General features: G+C 44.8%; 1 protein-coding gene across 6 annotated transcripts in view; it reads right to left on the bottom strand.

Moving 5' to 3' along the window:
• Positions 1-13,156, bottom strand: part of LOC118384831 (ryanodine receptor 1-like) — a 95,334-nt gene that overhangs the window by 76,898 nt on the left and 5,280 nt on the right. For all 6 annotated transcript variants that reach the window (XR_008139053.1, XR_008139055.1, XR_008139054.1 and 3 more), the window contains exons 2-25: positions 12,571-12,690; positions 12,379-12,480; positions 11,896-11,916; positions 8,503-8,577; positions 8,049-8,127; positions 7,835-7,947; positions 7,629-7,728; positions 6,393-6,489; positions 6,238-6,312; positions 5,982-6,138; positions 5,642-5,806; positions 5,336-5,457; positions 4,951-5,137; positions 3,166-3,301; positions 2,913-3,008; positions 2,694-2,812; positions 2,437-2,570; positions 2,098-2,339; positions 1,815-2,007; positions 1,491-1,707; positions 1,312-1,416; positions 1,087-1,190; positions 927-1,010; positions 453-612 (exon numbers count right to left, since the gene is read on the bottom strand). Coding sequence is in view for 3 of the 6 variants with exons in the window: in XM_052520900.1 (XP_052376860.1) it covers positions 453-612; positions 927-1,010; positions 1,087-1,190; positions 1,312-1,416; positions 1,491-1,707; positions 1,815-2,007; positions 2,098-2,339; positions 2,437-2,570; positions 2,694-2,812; positions 2,913-3,008; positions 3,166-3,301; positions 4,951-5,137; positions 5,336-5,457; positions 5,642-5,806; positions 5,982-6,138; positions 6,238-6,312; positions 6,393-6,489; positions 7,629-7,728; positions 7,835-7,947; positions 8,049-8,127; positions 8,503-8,577; positions 11,896-11,916; positions 12,379-12,480; positions 12,571-12,690 (3,003 nt within the window). In the remaining 3 variants the exon portion in view is untranslated. The remainder of the gene's footprint in view (positions 1-452; positions 613-926; positions 1,011-1,086; positions 1,191-1,311; positions 1,417-1,490; positions 1,708-1,814; positions 2,008-2,097; positions 2,340-2,436; positions 2,571-2,693; positions 2,813-2,912; positions 3,009-3,165; positions 3,302-4,950; positions 5,138-5,335; positions 5,458-5,641; positions 5,807-5,981; positions 6,139-6,237; positions 6,313-6,392; positions 6,490-7,628; positions 7,729-7,834; positions 7,948-8,048; positions 8,128-8,502; positions 8,578-11,895; positions 11,917-12,378; positions 12,481-12,570; positions 12,691-13,156) is intronic.

Below are 13,156 nucleotides of genomic sequence, written 5' to 3' on the forward strand. Positions count from 1 at the left end.
ATGAAACAGTATTGGTCAATCACATGGATGAAACAAAACACTAAGGATTAATTCATTATGCTAAATCATGGAAATATAACATGTCTGTGTATAGCCGTGTATAAGACAACGGTTGGGACTGCCTCGCCAGAGTCTTTCTGACAGACATGTGTACTATGGTGCATTGAGTTGGTTGGAACCTCTCCAGCGCGTTGACAATAAACAATGATTCATTTAAGATTGACTTTGAGTGTCCCTGTAGAAGAATTTCCACAACAGTTACATAAATGTTGGCTCTGAAAACATCATAACTACGAAAACTCATGAGTCAGTAGGACTCATACTTGTTGTGTGCCCACCTGTAAGCCTTCGTGTGCGTTAAAAGCCACCTGACAGAAACACATTGTCTAAAAGGACTTAAGCTATGATCACAGGTTAGCTTTCCCACAGGATCAGAGAGAGATGAAAGATACCTGTACAATGCTGTAGGTCCACCCCTGGTGAACCCTGTCACGAGCCCACACGTTGTGCCCATTCTCTGCCAGTCTCTCCACTAGGTTGGTCTGGTTGGGTGTCAGCTTGACATGGTTGAGGTCCAGAGGGGCAGGCTTATACCCACTACTCATCATATACCTGTGGACCAAACATGATGTTATGATTAGACTAGTAAGTGAGATGTCATTAGGACTCTTCTATTACACTCACTAAGTGAACAGGCCTCTACTTAAAAGACAATCCAACATTTCAAAACGTTTATCTCTGATAATATGAATGAAAAAGGACACCTCACACTGCTCTTGATAGGATCACTGATCTTTAATAAGGTTATGTATCGGCCTCACGGCCTTCGTCAGAAAACAATACTGTCAACCATGTTAGTTAATATCGGAGAATAATTGAGTCAACATCGAAAATAGTCTGAGATCCTGTTTTGAGGTCTGACTCACGTCTTGGGCATCTTGATGTTCTTCAGGTTCTCCTCTGCTTTCTCATCTCCCATGCCCACATGGCAGCCCAGCGCCAGTAGAGTCCTTTGAGAAACAGAGGTAGTGAATACTGAGCACACACACACTAGGCGGAGAGGGCGTGTACAAGACCTTGACTCACTTGAGTGTTTCTACTGACATGGCAAGGTTGTAATTCCTCTCTGGCTCTGGCAGGCTCTGGAAATCTACCAGGCAGGGGTGCAGTTTCTGGTTGTCATCTCGGAACTGGAGTAGAGGAATGCAAGCAGAGGACAGAAACAATTTGTTTGCCAGATTGAAGTAAATAGATAGTCAGTCAGTCATGTAAGCAGTGTGAGCTGAATAGGGCAGCATGGGAAGCACTCACCGACCCATAGGTACATCCTTGTTCAATGCGAGTGACAGCCCATAGCTCATGGCTGTTTTCTGCCAGCTTCTCCCGAATGCGCTCCAAGAGAGGCGGAAGCACAATCTGAAAGGACAACATGGTGAATGGAAGCAAGAGAAAGGAGACAGAGAAATGCATTGATAAGTCAAGACTTTTACCTGTGCTGTGTCCACAGGGCAGGGGGTGAAGGCGGTGTGCGAGAGGGACTGTGTAGGCCCCAACAGATTGCGGACACCATTGACATCATGCTTATACTCCTTGATGGGCTCAATATGCAGTCGATCCTTGGGTAGCACAGCCTCATAGCACGGAGCATAGCCTGGTGGTGGGAGGAATTTAAAGTCTCCATGACGCCCTCCCAGGAGAAAACGAACCCTGGACGTTTTAAAGAAGAACAACATTAACAGTGATGACTCATTCTGCATCCTCTCTGACAGATTCTAAATAACAACAGCCCTGTTAGCCCCATCAGAGGTTCTCACTTGACGCCTGCAGAGAAGCTGACGACAGGGAAGAATAAGCCATCCAGGTTGAAGTTCTCAAACATGCCCTGCACCGGGTGCCCGTTGATACGGAACGAAATACTGGGCACGCTCAGATCCAGGCAGCAGCTGACCACATCGTCTGCGGCTAAGATGTGCATGTTGGGGGTGGCGACATGACGTGGGACTCGTCCTGGGGAGGCAGACAGACAGACAGAGGTCAGCATCACCTCAACCTTGTCAAAGAGAACTGCATTCTACAGATAAGCCCTGCTGACTGTACCTGACCACAGGTGGAGTCCATCAAAGGCGTATGAGTAGAGGTCGTCCCCCACCCCGTTACCACCCCAGCCCTCACCACCTCCAGGGTAGGGGCTGTAGCCATCAGTCAGAGCCCAGCCCACACGCAGGTGGAAGGCCTGGGCGGTCAAGAAGGGCTCTACATGGTCCACCATCACCTCAAAATACCACTTCTTATACTGAGTTGATCCTCCACACGTTCCTAGGAAGATGTTGGGCCTCACACTGAGGGGGGAGGAAAATAACCACAACTTTAACGGTTTGAAGAAAAAAAACAATTGGATATTCAACTAAATGAATTTAGAATGACCAGATGTCACACCTGGTGACATAATTGATGATGTTGGACTGCAGGAGGAGATCGCGACCCGGAAGCAGATTCTCTGTGATGAGATTCTGATTGGACCTTACAGCCACCCCATTACACACACACAAAGAGCAGAGCACATCCAACACCTAAGAAAACACAGGGAGAGAGCAAGGTCAAAGGGCTAGTGATTCCCAAATCACTGGACTGCCAACCAGATTACCTTTGAACACTTCTCTGGATAAATACAGGCTTAAATAATATTCACTGACCTTGTGATTGCGTCCATGCTTATCCAGTAGAGAAATGATAGATTTAATGTGGTTCTCCTGGATAATGTTCAAAACCTCTGGACTCTCAATCAGAACACAGTATAGCACCTCCAGGATGCCTGCGGTGAACATAATACACAATGAAACACTGACGATTCACCCAAAACACATTAAAGTCAATCTGAAAGGGGTGCTAGAGGTTCTGAAAGGGGACTTTACCTGAGGAGGCCTCCAGACGGTCCAGTTTGCTGACCAGCCAGTCCAGATTATCACAGAACAGTGCACAGTTCGCCCGGTTCCCCCTGATCAGTGAGGCTTCATATGAAGACAATGACAGAGAGAACAGACACTACCCGATCAGAGCTAGGTCGTGTTCAGGATGACAGGCATGCTGGCACAAAAACTACAGCAATGCAGAGAAGGTGATGTACCTTGGAACACGAAGTGAAAGGATCAATAGCGGGTCACATACCCAGCAGCTCGTAGAGGAGATTAACTATCTCCTTCCAAGACTCGGCAGCCTCCTCCCCTGCAAACTCGGAGAAGTGGGCCGCTGTGTTGTAGACATTGAGTCGGTCGATACAGTCCAGCACCAGGGTGATCATGCCCTGTTGGAATGGCACAAAAAGCATGGGAATACCAAAGGCAGGAGCAGTCCAGGGAAAATAGTTAGAAAGTAAATCAACGTTTATTTGTCACAGCACAGAATAGAGCGGGTGTAATGATACAGTGAAATGCTTACTTGCAGTTCTTCCCCAACAGAATAAATATAAAGCACATTCGGTAGTATTCAGACACCTGGACTTTTTCCACATTTTGTTACGCTACAGTCTTCTTCTAAAATTAATTATATTATTATTCTTCCTCATCAATGTACACACAATACCCCATAATGACAAATCAAAAACAGATTTGACATGATTTACATACAGTAAGAATTCAGACCCTTTGTTATGAGACTCGAAATTGAGCTCAGGTGCATCCTGTTTCCATTGGTCATCCTTGAGATGTTTCTACAACTTGATTGGATGTGATTTGGAAAGACACACACCTGTCTATATAAGGTCCCACAGTTAACAGTGAATGTCAGAGCAAATAACACGCCATGAGGTCGAAGGAATTGTCCGTAGAGATTCGAGACAGGATTCTGTCGAGGCACAAATCTGGCGAAGGCTACCAAAAAATGTCAGCAGCATTGAAAGTCCCCAAGAACACAGTGGCCATCATTCTTAAATGGAAGAAGGTTGGAACCACCAAGACTCTTCCTAGAGCTGGCCTCCCGGCCAAACTGAGCAATCGGGAGAGAAGGGCCTTGGTCAGGGAGGTGACCAAGAACCTGATAGTCACTCTGACAGAGCTCCAGAGTTCCTCTGTGAAGATGGGAGGATCTTCCAGAAGGACAACCATCTCTGCAGCACTCCACCAATCAGGCCTTTATGGTAGAGTGGCCAGACGGAAGCCATTCCTCAGTAAAAGGGACATGACAGATGCTTGGATTTAGCCAAAAGGCACCTAAAGGACTCTCAGACCATGAGAAACAAGATTCTCTGGTCTGATGAAACCAAGATTGAACTCTTTGGCCTGAATGCTAAGCGTCATGTCTGGAAGAAACCAGGCACCATAGCTGTGGTGAAGCATGATGGTGGCAGCATCATGAAAACCTGCTCCAGAGCGCTCAAGACCCCTGACCAGAGTGAAGATTCACCTTCCAACAGGACAACAACCCTAAGCACACAGCCAAGACAACTCAGGATTGGCTTTGGGACAAGTCTGTGAATGTCCTTGAATGACCCAGCCAGAGCCCAGACGAACCCGACCGAGCATCTCTGGAGAGACCTGAATGTAGCTGTGCAGCGACACTGCCCATCCAACCTGACAGAGCTTGAGAGGATCTACAGAAAATAATGGGAGAAACTCCCCAAATACAGGTGTGCCAAGCTTGTAGCATCATACCCAAGAAGACTGAAGCCTGTAATCGCTGCCAAAGGTGCTTCAACAAAGTACTGAGTAAAGGGTCTGAATACTGTGATATTGTGATATTTCCGTTTTTTAAGATAAGTTTGTAAAAGTTTCTTAATCCCTGTTTTTGCCTTGTCATTGTGGGTTACTGTGTGTAGATTGAGGGGGGAAAACAATTGAATCTATTTTAGAATAAGCCTGTAACGTAACAAAATGTGGAAAAAGTGAAAGTGTCCGAATGCTGAATACTGAATACTGTACAGTGTATCCTCTGGAGCTGCTGTCTGTGAGCACTGACCTCCTCTTGGAAGAGGTTCTGTCTGTTCTTAAGGGAGCGTAGTCTGGTCTGTTTCTCCTCGTGCTCCAGCTCCTCTGGGGGCTGGAAGTAGAAGATGAGGTCCTGCAGGGAGAGGACCACAGAGTCCATGGGCAGAGACGGTGAGCCTGAAGATGACCTGTTCTTCCCACTCAGAGAGTCCAGCGCACTGGAGACACAGAACAAGCCACAACGTCACTGCACTGACCAAACATTAAAGCAGAGCCTTCTGGCCCTCCTGAAGGATAGCAGTAAGTCAAAGGGGGTCTATACAGAACACCATAATGTGCACAAGCATGAACATGTTCACCGATTCCTAGGTATGTGCTCAGACAGCAAGTGCAGTGGGAGTGGAGAGGGGCCATACTTGATGAACTGGGTGAAGAGGCCTGCTGTGTTGTAGATCATACGAGCAGCCTGGAACTCCTCTGTCTGGGAGCGGGCCACGGTCAGGGCATCGTCCATGTGGCCCTCCTTATGAAGGATGGCCTGACAGATACAAGAGGTGCATTAACAACATGGATGAAAAACTAGGTCCATTCAAGGGAGAAGCTGTCTACAGAGTACTTTAAAAGGCTCTAAAATGTCTTTATTTTGTCTTGGCATGTAGTTTGACGTTGTTCTTCCTGTCCTTTAGGTGTTCAGGGCAAGTTGCCACATGAGTCCTCCATACCTTCCTCTTAAGAGGTCCCAGGCGAGCAGACTTGGCATCGACAGAGGCGTATGTAAGCCAGAGGCCAGTGGAGACGTGCTGTACAAAACACATGGACTCCCCATACTTGATCTCTGGCATGCCCATGCCCTCCACATCTCGCTTCTTAACCACCTCCACCTTTTCCTGCGGGGTGGACCGTGAAACAACAAGGAGAAGGAATTCAACACAACATCCACAGAGCTGGGTATGGAGGGATGATGGAAATGCTGTTACCTTCTATGAAATGGACCACATGCGGAAAATGCATGTAGTCCATTGCTCTTTTTATTTTCACACTGCCGTTTGTGACCACTCTGACCTTGGAGATTCTGAAGCAGAAGGCTGACATCTTGGCGTTGGCTTTTTCAGGGTCCACCACCATCAGTCCTTTCTCTTCATCCAAGCAGAGGTAGCGACCTGTGGTTATATGACGCACTCGAAAAGACTGGCCCCATTTCATGTGACCTCCACTCCATCTACACAGAGCCATAATTATAACCCCAAGGAGAGAACTCGTAAGAAATGTGAATGGTTTATGTTACTTAAAGCTGATGGACACAAGCGCATTCGCTCACCCAATCCGGAGGGGTTCTAGTCTCCATAGTGACCGGGCATGGCTACAGACAGCACCCCCTTCATAGTGAGCAATTCTGAAAAACAGAGATGGGCTGTTAGTGACAGATGATAAGGTATCTGTTTAAATGTGGAATAATTCAACAGTTTTTATCACCTGCGCTGGTTGTCTCCTTGCTCGGCAGCAGGGATAGCCAAGCACTCATCCATGTGACCATGGAACAGTCTCAGAACATAGCCTCCAGTCAGAAAGCCTGAGAGGATAATGTTACATCAACAATGAGAGAAAGACCAACTCAATCACCAACGAAAATGCAGTCCCCCAGTGCATAACTGCAGCAACAGAGATATGCACTGTGAGGCCATATAAATTATACATTGTGGCGCCATGTGTGGTGCTGTCTGTATATTATGCACTGTGTGGCCATGTGTGGTGCTGTCTGTATATAATGCACTGTGTGGCCATGAGTGGTGCTGTCTGTATATTATGCACTGTGTGGCCATGTGTGGTGCTGTCTGTATATAATGCACTGTATGGCCATGATTGGTGCTGTCTGTATATTATGCACTGTGTGGCCATGTGTGGTGCTGTCTGTATATTATGCACTGTGTGGCCATGTGTGGTGCTGTCTGTATATAATGCACTGTATGGCCATGTGTGGTGCTGTCTGTATATTATGCACTGTGTGGCCATGTGTGGTGCTGTCTGTATATAATGCACTGTGTGGCGCTGTCTGTATATAATGCACTGTATGGCCATGAGTGGTGCTGTCTGTATATTATGCACTGTGTGGCCATGTGTGGTGCTGTCTGTATATAATGCACTGTATGGCCATGAGTGGTGCTGTCTGTATATTATGCACTGTGTGGCCATGTGTGGTGCTGTCTGTATATTATGCACTGTGTGGCCAAGTGTGGTACTGTCTGTATATTATGCACTGCGTGGCTATGTTAAATTCAGAATAATCAGATTTATGTTTGCTGTCAGTCAAACTGTGCAAAAGTAAAACCGAAACTCTGCAGTTAAGTTTAGGCATTAATTCAGAGTGGTTAAGGTAAGGTTTAAGGATTGGGATAGGGTTAGGGTTAAAAGGTCAAATTTACAAATAAAAATAAGTGCCTAGCACTGGGATTGAACACGCGATCCTCTGTTCGCCCATCAACAAGACCCTAGCACGAGCCTACTAGATACTAGGTGACTCGCCACCTAGTGGACAGTAGGAAATTGCAATGGAAATAATGAAGACACCCAGGCATGGAAATCAGTTGCCTGCAGTTATGAGTCACCCAGGAGTCATATTCCACACGAGAAAAACATGGCAGTCAAGTGTAGTGTTTCTAGATAATAAACTCATGATTATGAAATAGAAAAACAATCAAAGCATATACACACCTTCCGCAAGTTCACAGCCAGACATCACAGGGTTCATGGTCCACAGAGTCTGCATGAAGGAGGCGTCCACCATGAGTTCACCACTGGCATAGGAGAGATGCTAGAGAGAGAGAGAGAGAGAGACAGAGAGAGACAAGAACATGTCAGCTCCATCCCTAACCTTAGTCTGAAAGTCCACTTGGCAATGTGTCACCAACGTGGCTCACCAGGTATCTCTCAGAGGACACGCTGACCAGGATGAGGTCATCTCCCACCCTGACCTTCTCTCCCTCTGATCTCTGCTTGGACGCAGGATGAATAGTCCACCAGCACGCCTCGCCTGTGAAGGAATAAATGCATCAGTCAACGAATGAGCAATATGAACACGGTGCAGAAAAGATGCAGACATACCACTGCTCTTCTCTATGGTAAAAGCCATACCTGTGGAATCTTCCTGTAAGCCCACATCAAAGGCCAGTTTGTCTGTGAGTGACCTTGAGGTAGTCAAACAGCTGAGGTACTGCAGTACACAGAGAGAGTGGATATTACACAGTGGATCACAACGCGCTCATTGACAAGCAAACCCATGTAACAGTAAAACTGAGTTTACAGGGGAGTGTGGGTGTGAGAGACTACTGGATGAGGTAGAACATGTGAGAGACTACTGGATGAGGTAGAACATGTGAGAGACTACTGGATGAGGTAGAACATGTGAGAGACTACTGGATGAGGTAGAACATGTGAGAGACTACTGGATGAGGTAGAACATGTGCGAGACTACTGGATGAGGTAGAACATGTGAGAGACTACTGGATGAGGTAGAACATGTGAGAGACTACTGGATGAGGTAGAACATGTGAGAGCCTACGCGCGAGACGGAGAGGAGGCTGCTTACCATGCTGGAGTGAGTGTGTTTCAGAAGGATAGCGTGGCCATACAGCAGGGTACGGTGGCCCCCTCCTTGAGATGACTGGACAGAGCAGAGAATAGAGAGACATTACAGAGAGAGAGAGAGAAAGTAAAAAACAAAATCGAACCAAAGAGAGTAGTGTACGATTCAACATTCAGCATACAGACTGCTAAGGTCAGGCACACAGGACTGTTATAAGACTGGGGACAGAGACAGGAGTTGAAGAAAGCATCCTCCTCGTACCAAACTGAGAACAATGTGGCAGGCAATGTGTCTTGGCTGAGAGGAGTCAGAGAGCCCACCACAGAGAACCAACTAAGGTTGCAAACTTCTGGGAACTTTCAATAAATTCCCTGGTTTCCCAAATTCCTGAAGCCTCCAACCAGGATTTCTGGAAGACCAGGGAATTTATTGAAAGTTCCTGTAATTTTTCAACCCTAGAACCAACAAAAAACAGGTCCACAGTGTGCAAACCAGGTGTGAGTGGAAAGGGGAATTCACGCAATTATCATAAAACATCAAGTCACATGACTAACAATACCAGAAGCAAGAAACAATAACAGTCACATGACTAACAATACCAGAAGCAAGACACAATAACACAGTCACATGACTAACAATACCAGAAGCATGAAACAATAACACAGTCACATGACTAACAATACCAGAAGCAAGAAACAATAACAGTCACATGACTAACAATACCAGAAGCAAGACACAATAACACAGTCACATGACTAACAATACCAGAAGCATGAAACAATAACACAGTCACATGACTAACAATACCAGAAGCAAGAAACAATAACACAGTCACATGACTAACAATACCAGAAGCAAGAAACAATAACACAGTCACATGACTAACAATACCAGAAGCATGAAACAATAACACAGTCACATGACTAACAATACCAGAAGCAAGAAACAATAACACAGTCACATGACTAACAATACCAGAAGCATGAAACAATAACACAGTCACATGACTAACAATACCAGAAGCAAGAAACAATAACACAGTCACATGACTAACAATACCAGAAGCAAGAAACAATAACACAGTCACATGACTAACAATACCAGAAGCAAGAAACAATAACACAGTCACATGACTAACAATACCAATACCAGAAACACATTTCTACATGTCTGTAACTGGAAGAGAGAAAAAGTGACATTCAGACCAGAAAACAATATTCTAGATAAAAAGAAGGGAAGGTACACAATAGTAGGTTTTGGTAGACAGAAGGTACTAAGATTCACAATAGTAGGTTTTGGTAGACAGAAGGTACTAAGGTACACAATAGTAGGTTTTGGTAGACAGAAGGTACTAAGGTTCACAATAGTAGGTTTTGGTAGACAGAAGGTACTAAGGTACACAATAGTAGGTTTTGGTAGACAGAAGGTACTAGGGTTCACAATAGTAGGTTTTGGTAGACAGAAGGTACTAAGGTTCATAATAGTAGGTTTTGGTAGACAGAAGGTACTAAGGTTCACAATAGTAGGTTTTGGTAGACAGAAGGTACTAAGGTTCACAATAGTAGGTTTTGGTAGACAGAAGGTACTAAGGTACACAATAGTAGGTTTTGGTAGACAGAAGGTGCTATGGTTCACGAATAGTAGGTTTTGGTAGACAGAAGGTACTAAGGTTCACAATAGTAGGTTTTGGTAGACAGAAGGTGCTAAGGTTCACAATAGTAGGTTTTGGTAGACAGAAGGTGCTAAGGTTCACAATAGTAGGTTTTGGTAGACAGAAGGTACTAAGGTTCACAATAGTAGGTTTTGGTAGACAGAAGGTGCTAAGGTTCACAATAGTAGGTTTTGGTAGACAGAAGGTACTAAGGTTCACAATAGTAGGTTTTGGTAGACAGAAGGTACTAAGGTACACAATAGTAGGTTTTGGTAGACAGAAGGTACTAAGGTTCACAATAGTAGGTTTTGGTAGACAGAAGGTGCTAAGGTTCACAATAGTAGGTTTTGGTAGACAGAAGGTACTAAGGTTCACAATAGTAGGTTTTGGTAGACAGAAGGTGCTAAGGTTCACAATAGTAGGTTTTGGTAGACAGAAGGTACTAAGGTTCACAATAGTAGGTTTTGGTAGACAGAAGGTGCTAAGGTTCACAATAGTAGGTTTTGGTAGACAGAAGGTACTAAGGTTCACAATAGTAGGTTTTGGTAGACAGAAGGTACGAAGGTTCACAATAGTAGGTTTTGGTAGACAGAAGGTACGAAGGTTCACAATAGTAGGTTTTGGTAGACAGAAGGTGCTCTTTGGTCCTCAAAAAGAAAGGGGGACCAAGGCACTCTTCATATAATTCATTAAAATGCCTTTATTTGTATGGCATGTTCAATGGAAACAAAGTTTAAAAACGACTGACGTAGGTCATGCAGCCGAAACGCGTCAGAGTTTTAAACTTTGTTTCCATTGAACATGTCATACAAATAAAGGCATTTTAATGAATTATATGAAGCGTGTTTTGGTTCTCCTTTCTTTTTGAGGACAAAACAATATTGTTCCTTCAACATTTGTTATAATTAGTGATTATCATTTCCACTGTCAACGTTGTCATCATTCCATGAGTAAGTGAAGAGTCCGAACACAGCAAGACTGACTACGGGTCAGTGTGTGTGTGTGTGTGTGTGTGTGTGTGTGTGTGTGTGTGTGTGTGTGTGTGTGTGTGTGTGTGTGTGTGTGTGTGTGTGTGTGTGTGTGTGTTGTTTGATTTTCAAAGTTACACTACATTCCAGACTTTCTTAAGATTAATATGAATTGAGATGGCGGTTTGTTGAATTGGTCAAAAGCAAACCACAGTAACTCAGGTGATGAAGGAATAGCATTGATTAAGAACATGTGAACAGGTGGTACACATGCAACGAATGGGATGTATTGGACTATGAGGAGGCGGAAAGAGGATGTATGAAAAGGGAAATGGAAGTAGGATGGAGGTTGTATAGGACACTTTCAGAGGGACAGGGTAACAGAGCAGTAAGAGCCCTGTTTGAAATTAAATATGTGACCCACCATCCAGTACTAGGCCTGGTCTGTGGTACATGAGTCTGATATTGGACGTAGTGTAGAGATTACATTGCTACCAGAAGCCCTGTGGAGAGTTTCTTGGCTGCTCCTGTGCTGCTGACAGGAATCCTTCCCGGAGCGTCATTTGAAACACTGCTTGGTATGACAGCTATGACAGCACTGAGCAAAGTGTGAGACGCGTGGACTGATATGAGTGAGGGTTGAAGAAAGTGGCGTATCACTGATTCAGACAGGGACATTGGATGAGGGGTGAGAGGACTCTCAGGGGAGACAAGGGGTGGAGAGGAGGGGAAAACTTTGGGGAAACGTGACAGGAAGGGAAACATGAGCAGACATACCCATTTGTCCAAATCGACTGCCTATGGTTGGCAGGTAGGAGATGAGGGGTGTGGGATCAGAAAAGAGACAAAGGGAAGTTAAAGTTGCTAAATTAAAAAGATACCATGACATAATATTCATATTTCAAATACAAAAATGTCATCTGTCATTAGACTTTGGAAGCGCATAACTCACTACAGCGCTACTTTTAAAACTGTGTCAATGACATAAGAGTCTGTTCTCACAACCGTATAAGAAAGCCATACGACTATTTTGTGAAAAATATACACCAATAAAATTGGTTCCCATGTAATGGGACAAACATGACAGTTGCATTGGTGAAATTCAGACAGAACTACGCTCACCGGACACTATGCGAAGACCAACTCGGTTTTCCAGCAAAATAAAAACTATTTCCACATACTTTATAATTGTTTCAAGTTCAGATGTCAAATAATCTCCTTCAGTAAAACACACAACACAACCCTCTGCGAGTCTCCTACCTCATTGAGTTCCGTGGTGTTGGCCAGCATCTCCTGTAAGGCTCGTACCGACAGGGACTGCTCCAGGATGAAGCAGCAGATCGCCAAATCAGGTGGCACATTCTACAACACACCACGTTCATCAGCAAAACCCAGCGACTGGCAAGAAGCAGAAATAAAGAGGTAGAGAGTGTGGAACGTGGTTTTCTCTACCTGAGCGTTAGAGGTGGTCTCCAGGAAGCAGAGGCGGTTCCCAAAGCCTTCGCATGACAGACACAGTTTGATCTGTTCTTTCAGAATGGAGGCTGTGCATTGTAGCACAACCTGGTCATCCTTCATAGAGAAAAGAGGTCAAAACCAGATTCCATTAATCCATCCTTAAAACTAAACGGAATGTACTTGAATTGGAACTGGTGAATGGCCCTTATAAGATGTATCAGCAGTCAGCTATATCATAGATAAAACATTTTTAACATTAAGATGTTTCATCACTTGGGTAATATTTCATAAGCTTATTTAACTTGCCATTCATAACCTTGATAGGTCCTGGATAGACTGGATAGAGCCAGCAAAGTGATGAAGCATTCGTAACAGGGAGCCTTAACATACTAGGTCAAAATGCAAACAGCTGTCAGCAGAGCAGACACTCTTTGGTCTTGAATCTACACCTCACATTCCTAACCTTCACTCTCTTGTCATTCCTTGACATTCCTCTGTGCCTGTCCGACCACTAATCTACTTGGTACTCTTGACTGTGGGTAAGCACCTGCTTCTCCCCGACCCTCTATTTCAGGCCCCT

Source organism: Oncorhynchus keta, chromosome 6 (assembly GCF_023373465.1).
Source record: "Oncorhynchus keta strain PuntledgeMale-10-30-2019 chromosome 6, Oket_V2, whole genome shotgun sequence".
Classification (NCBI taxonomy): domain Eukaryota; kingdom Metazoa; phylum Chordata; class Actinopteri; order Salmoniformes; family Salmonidae; genus Oncorhynchus; species Oncorhynchus keta.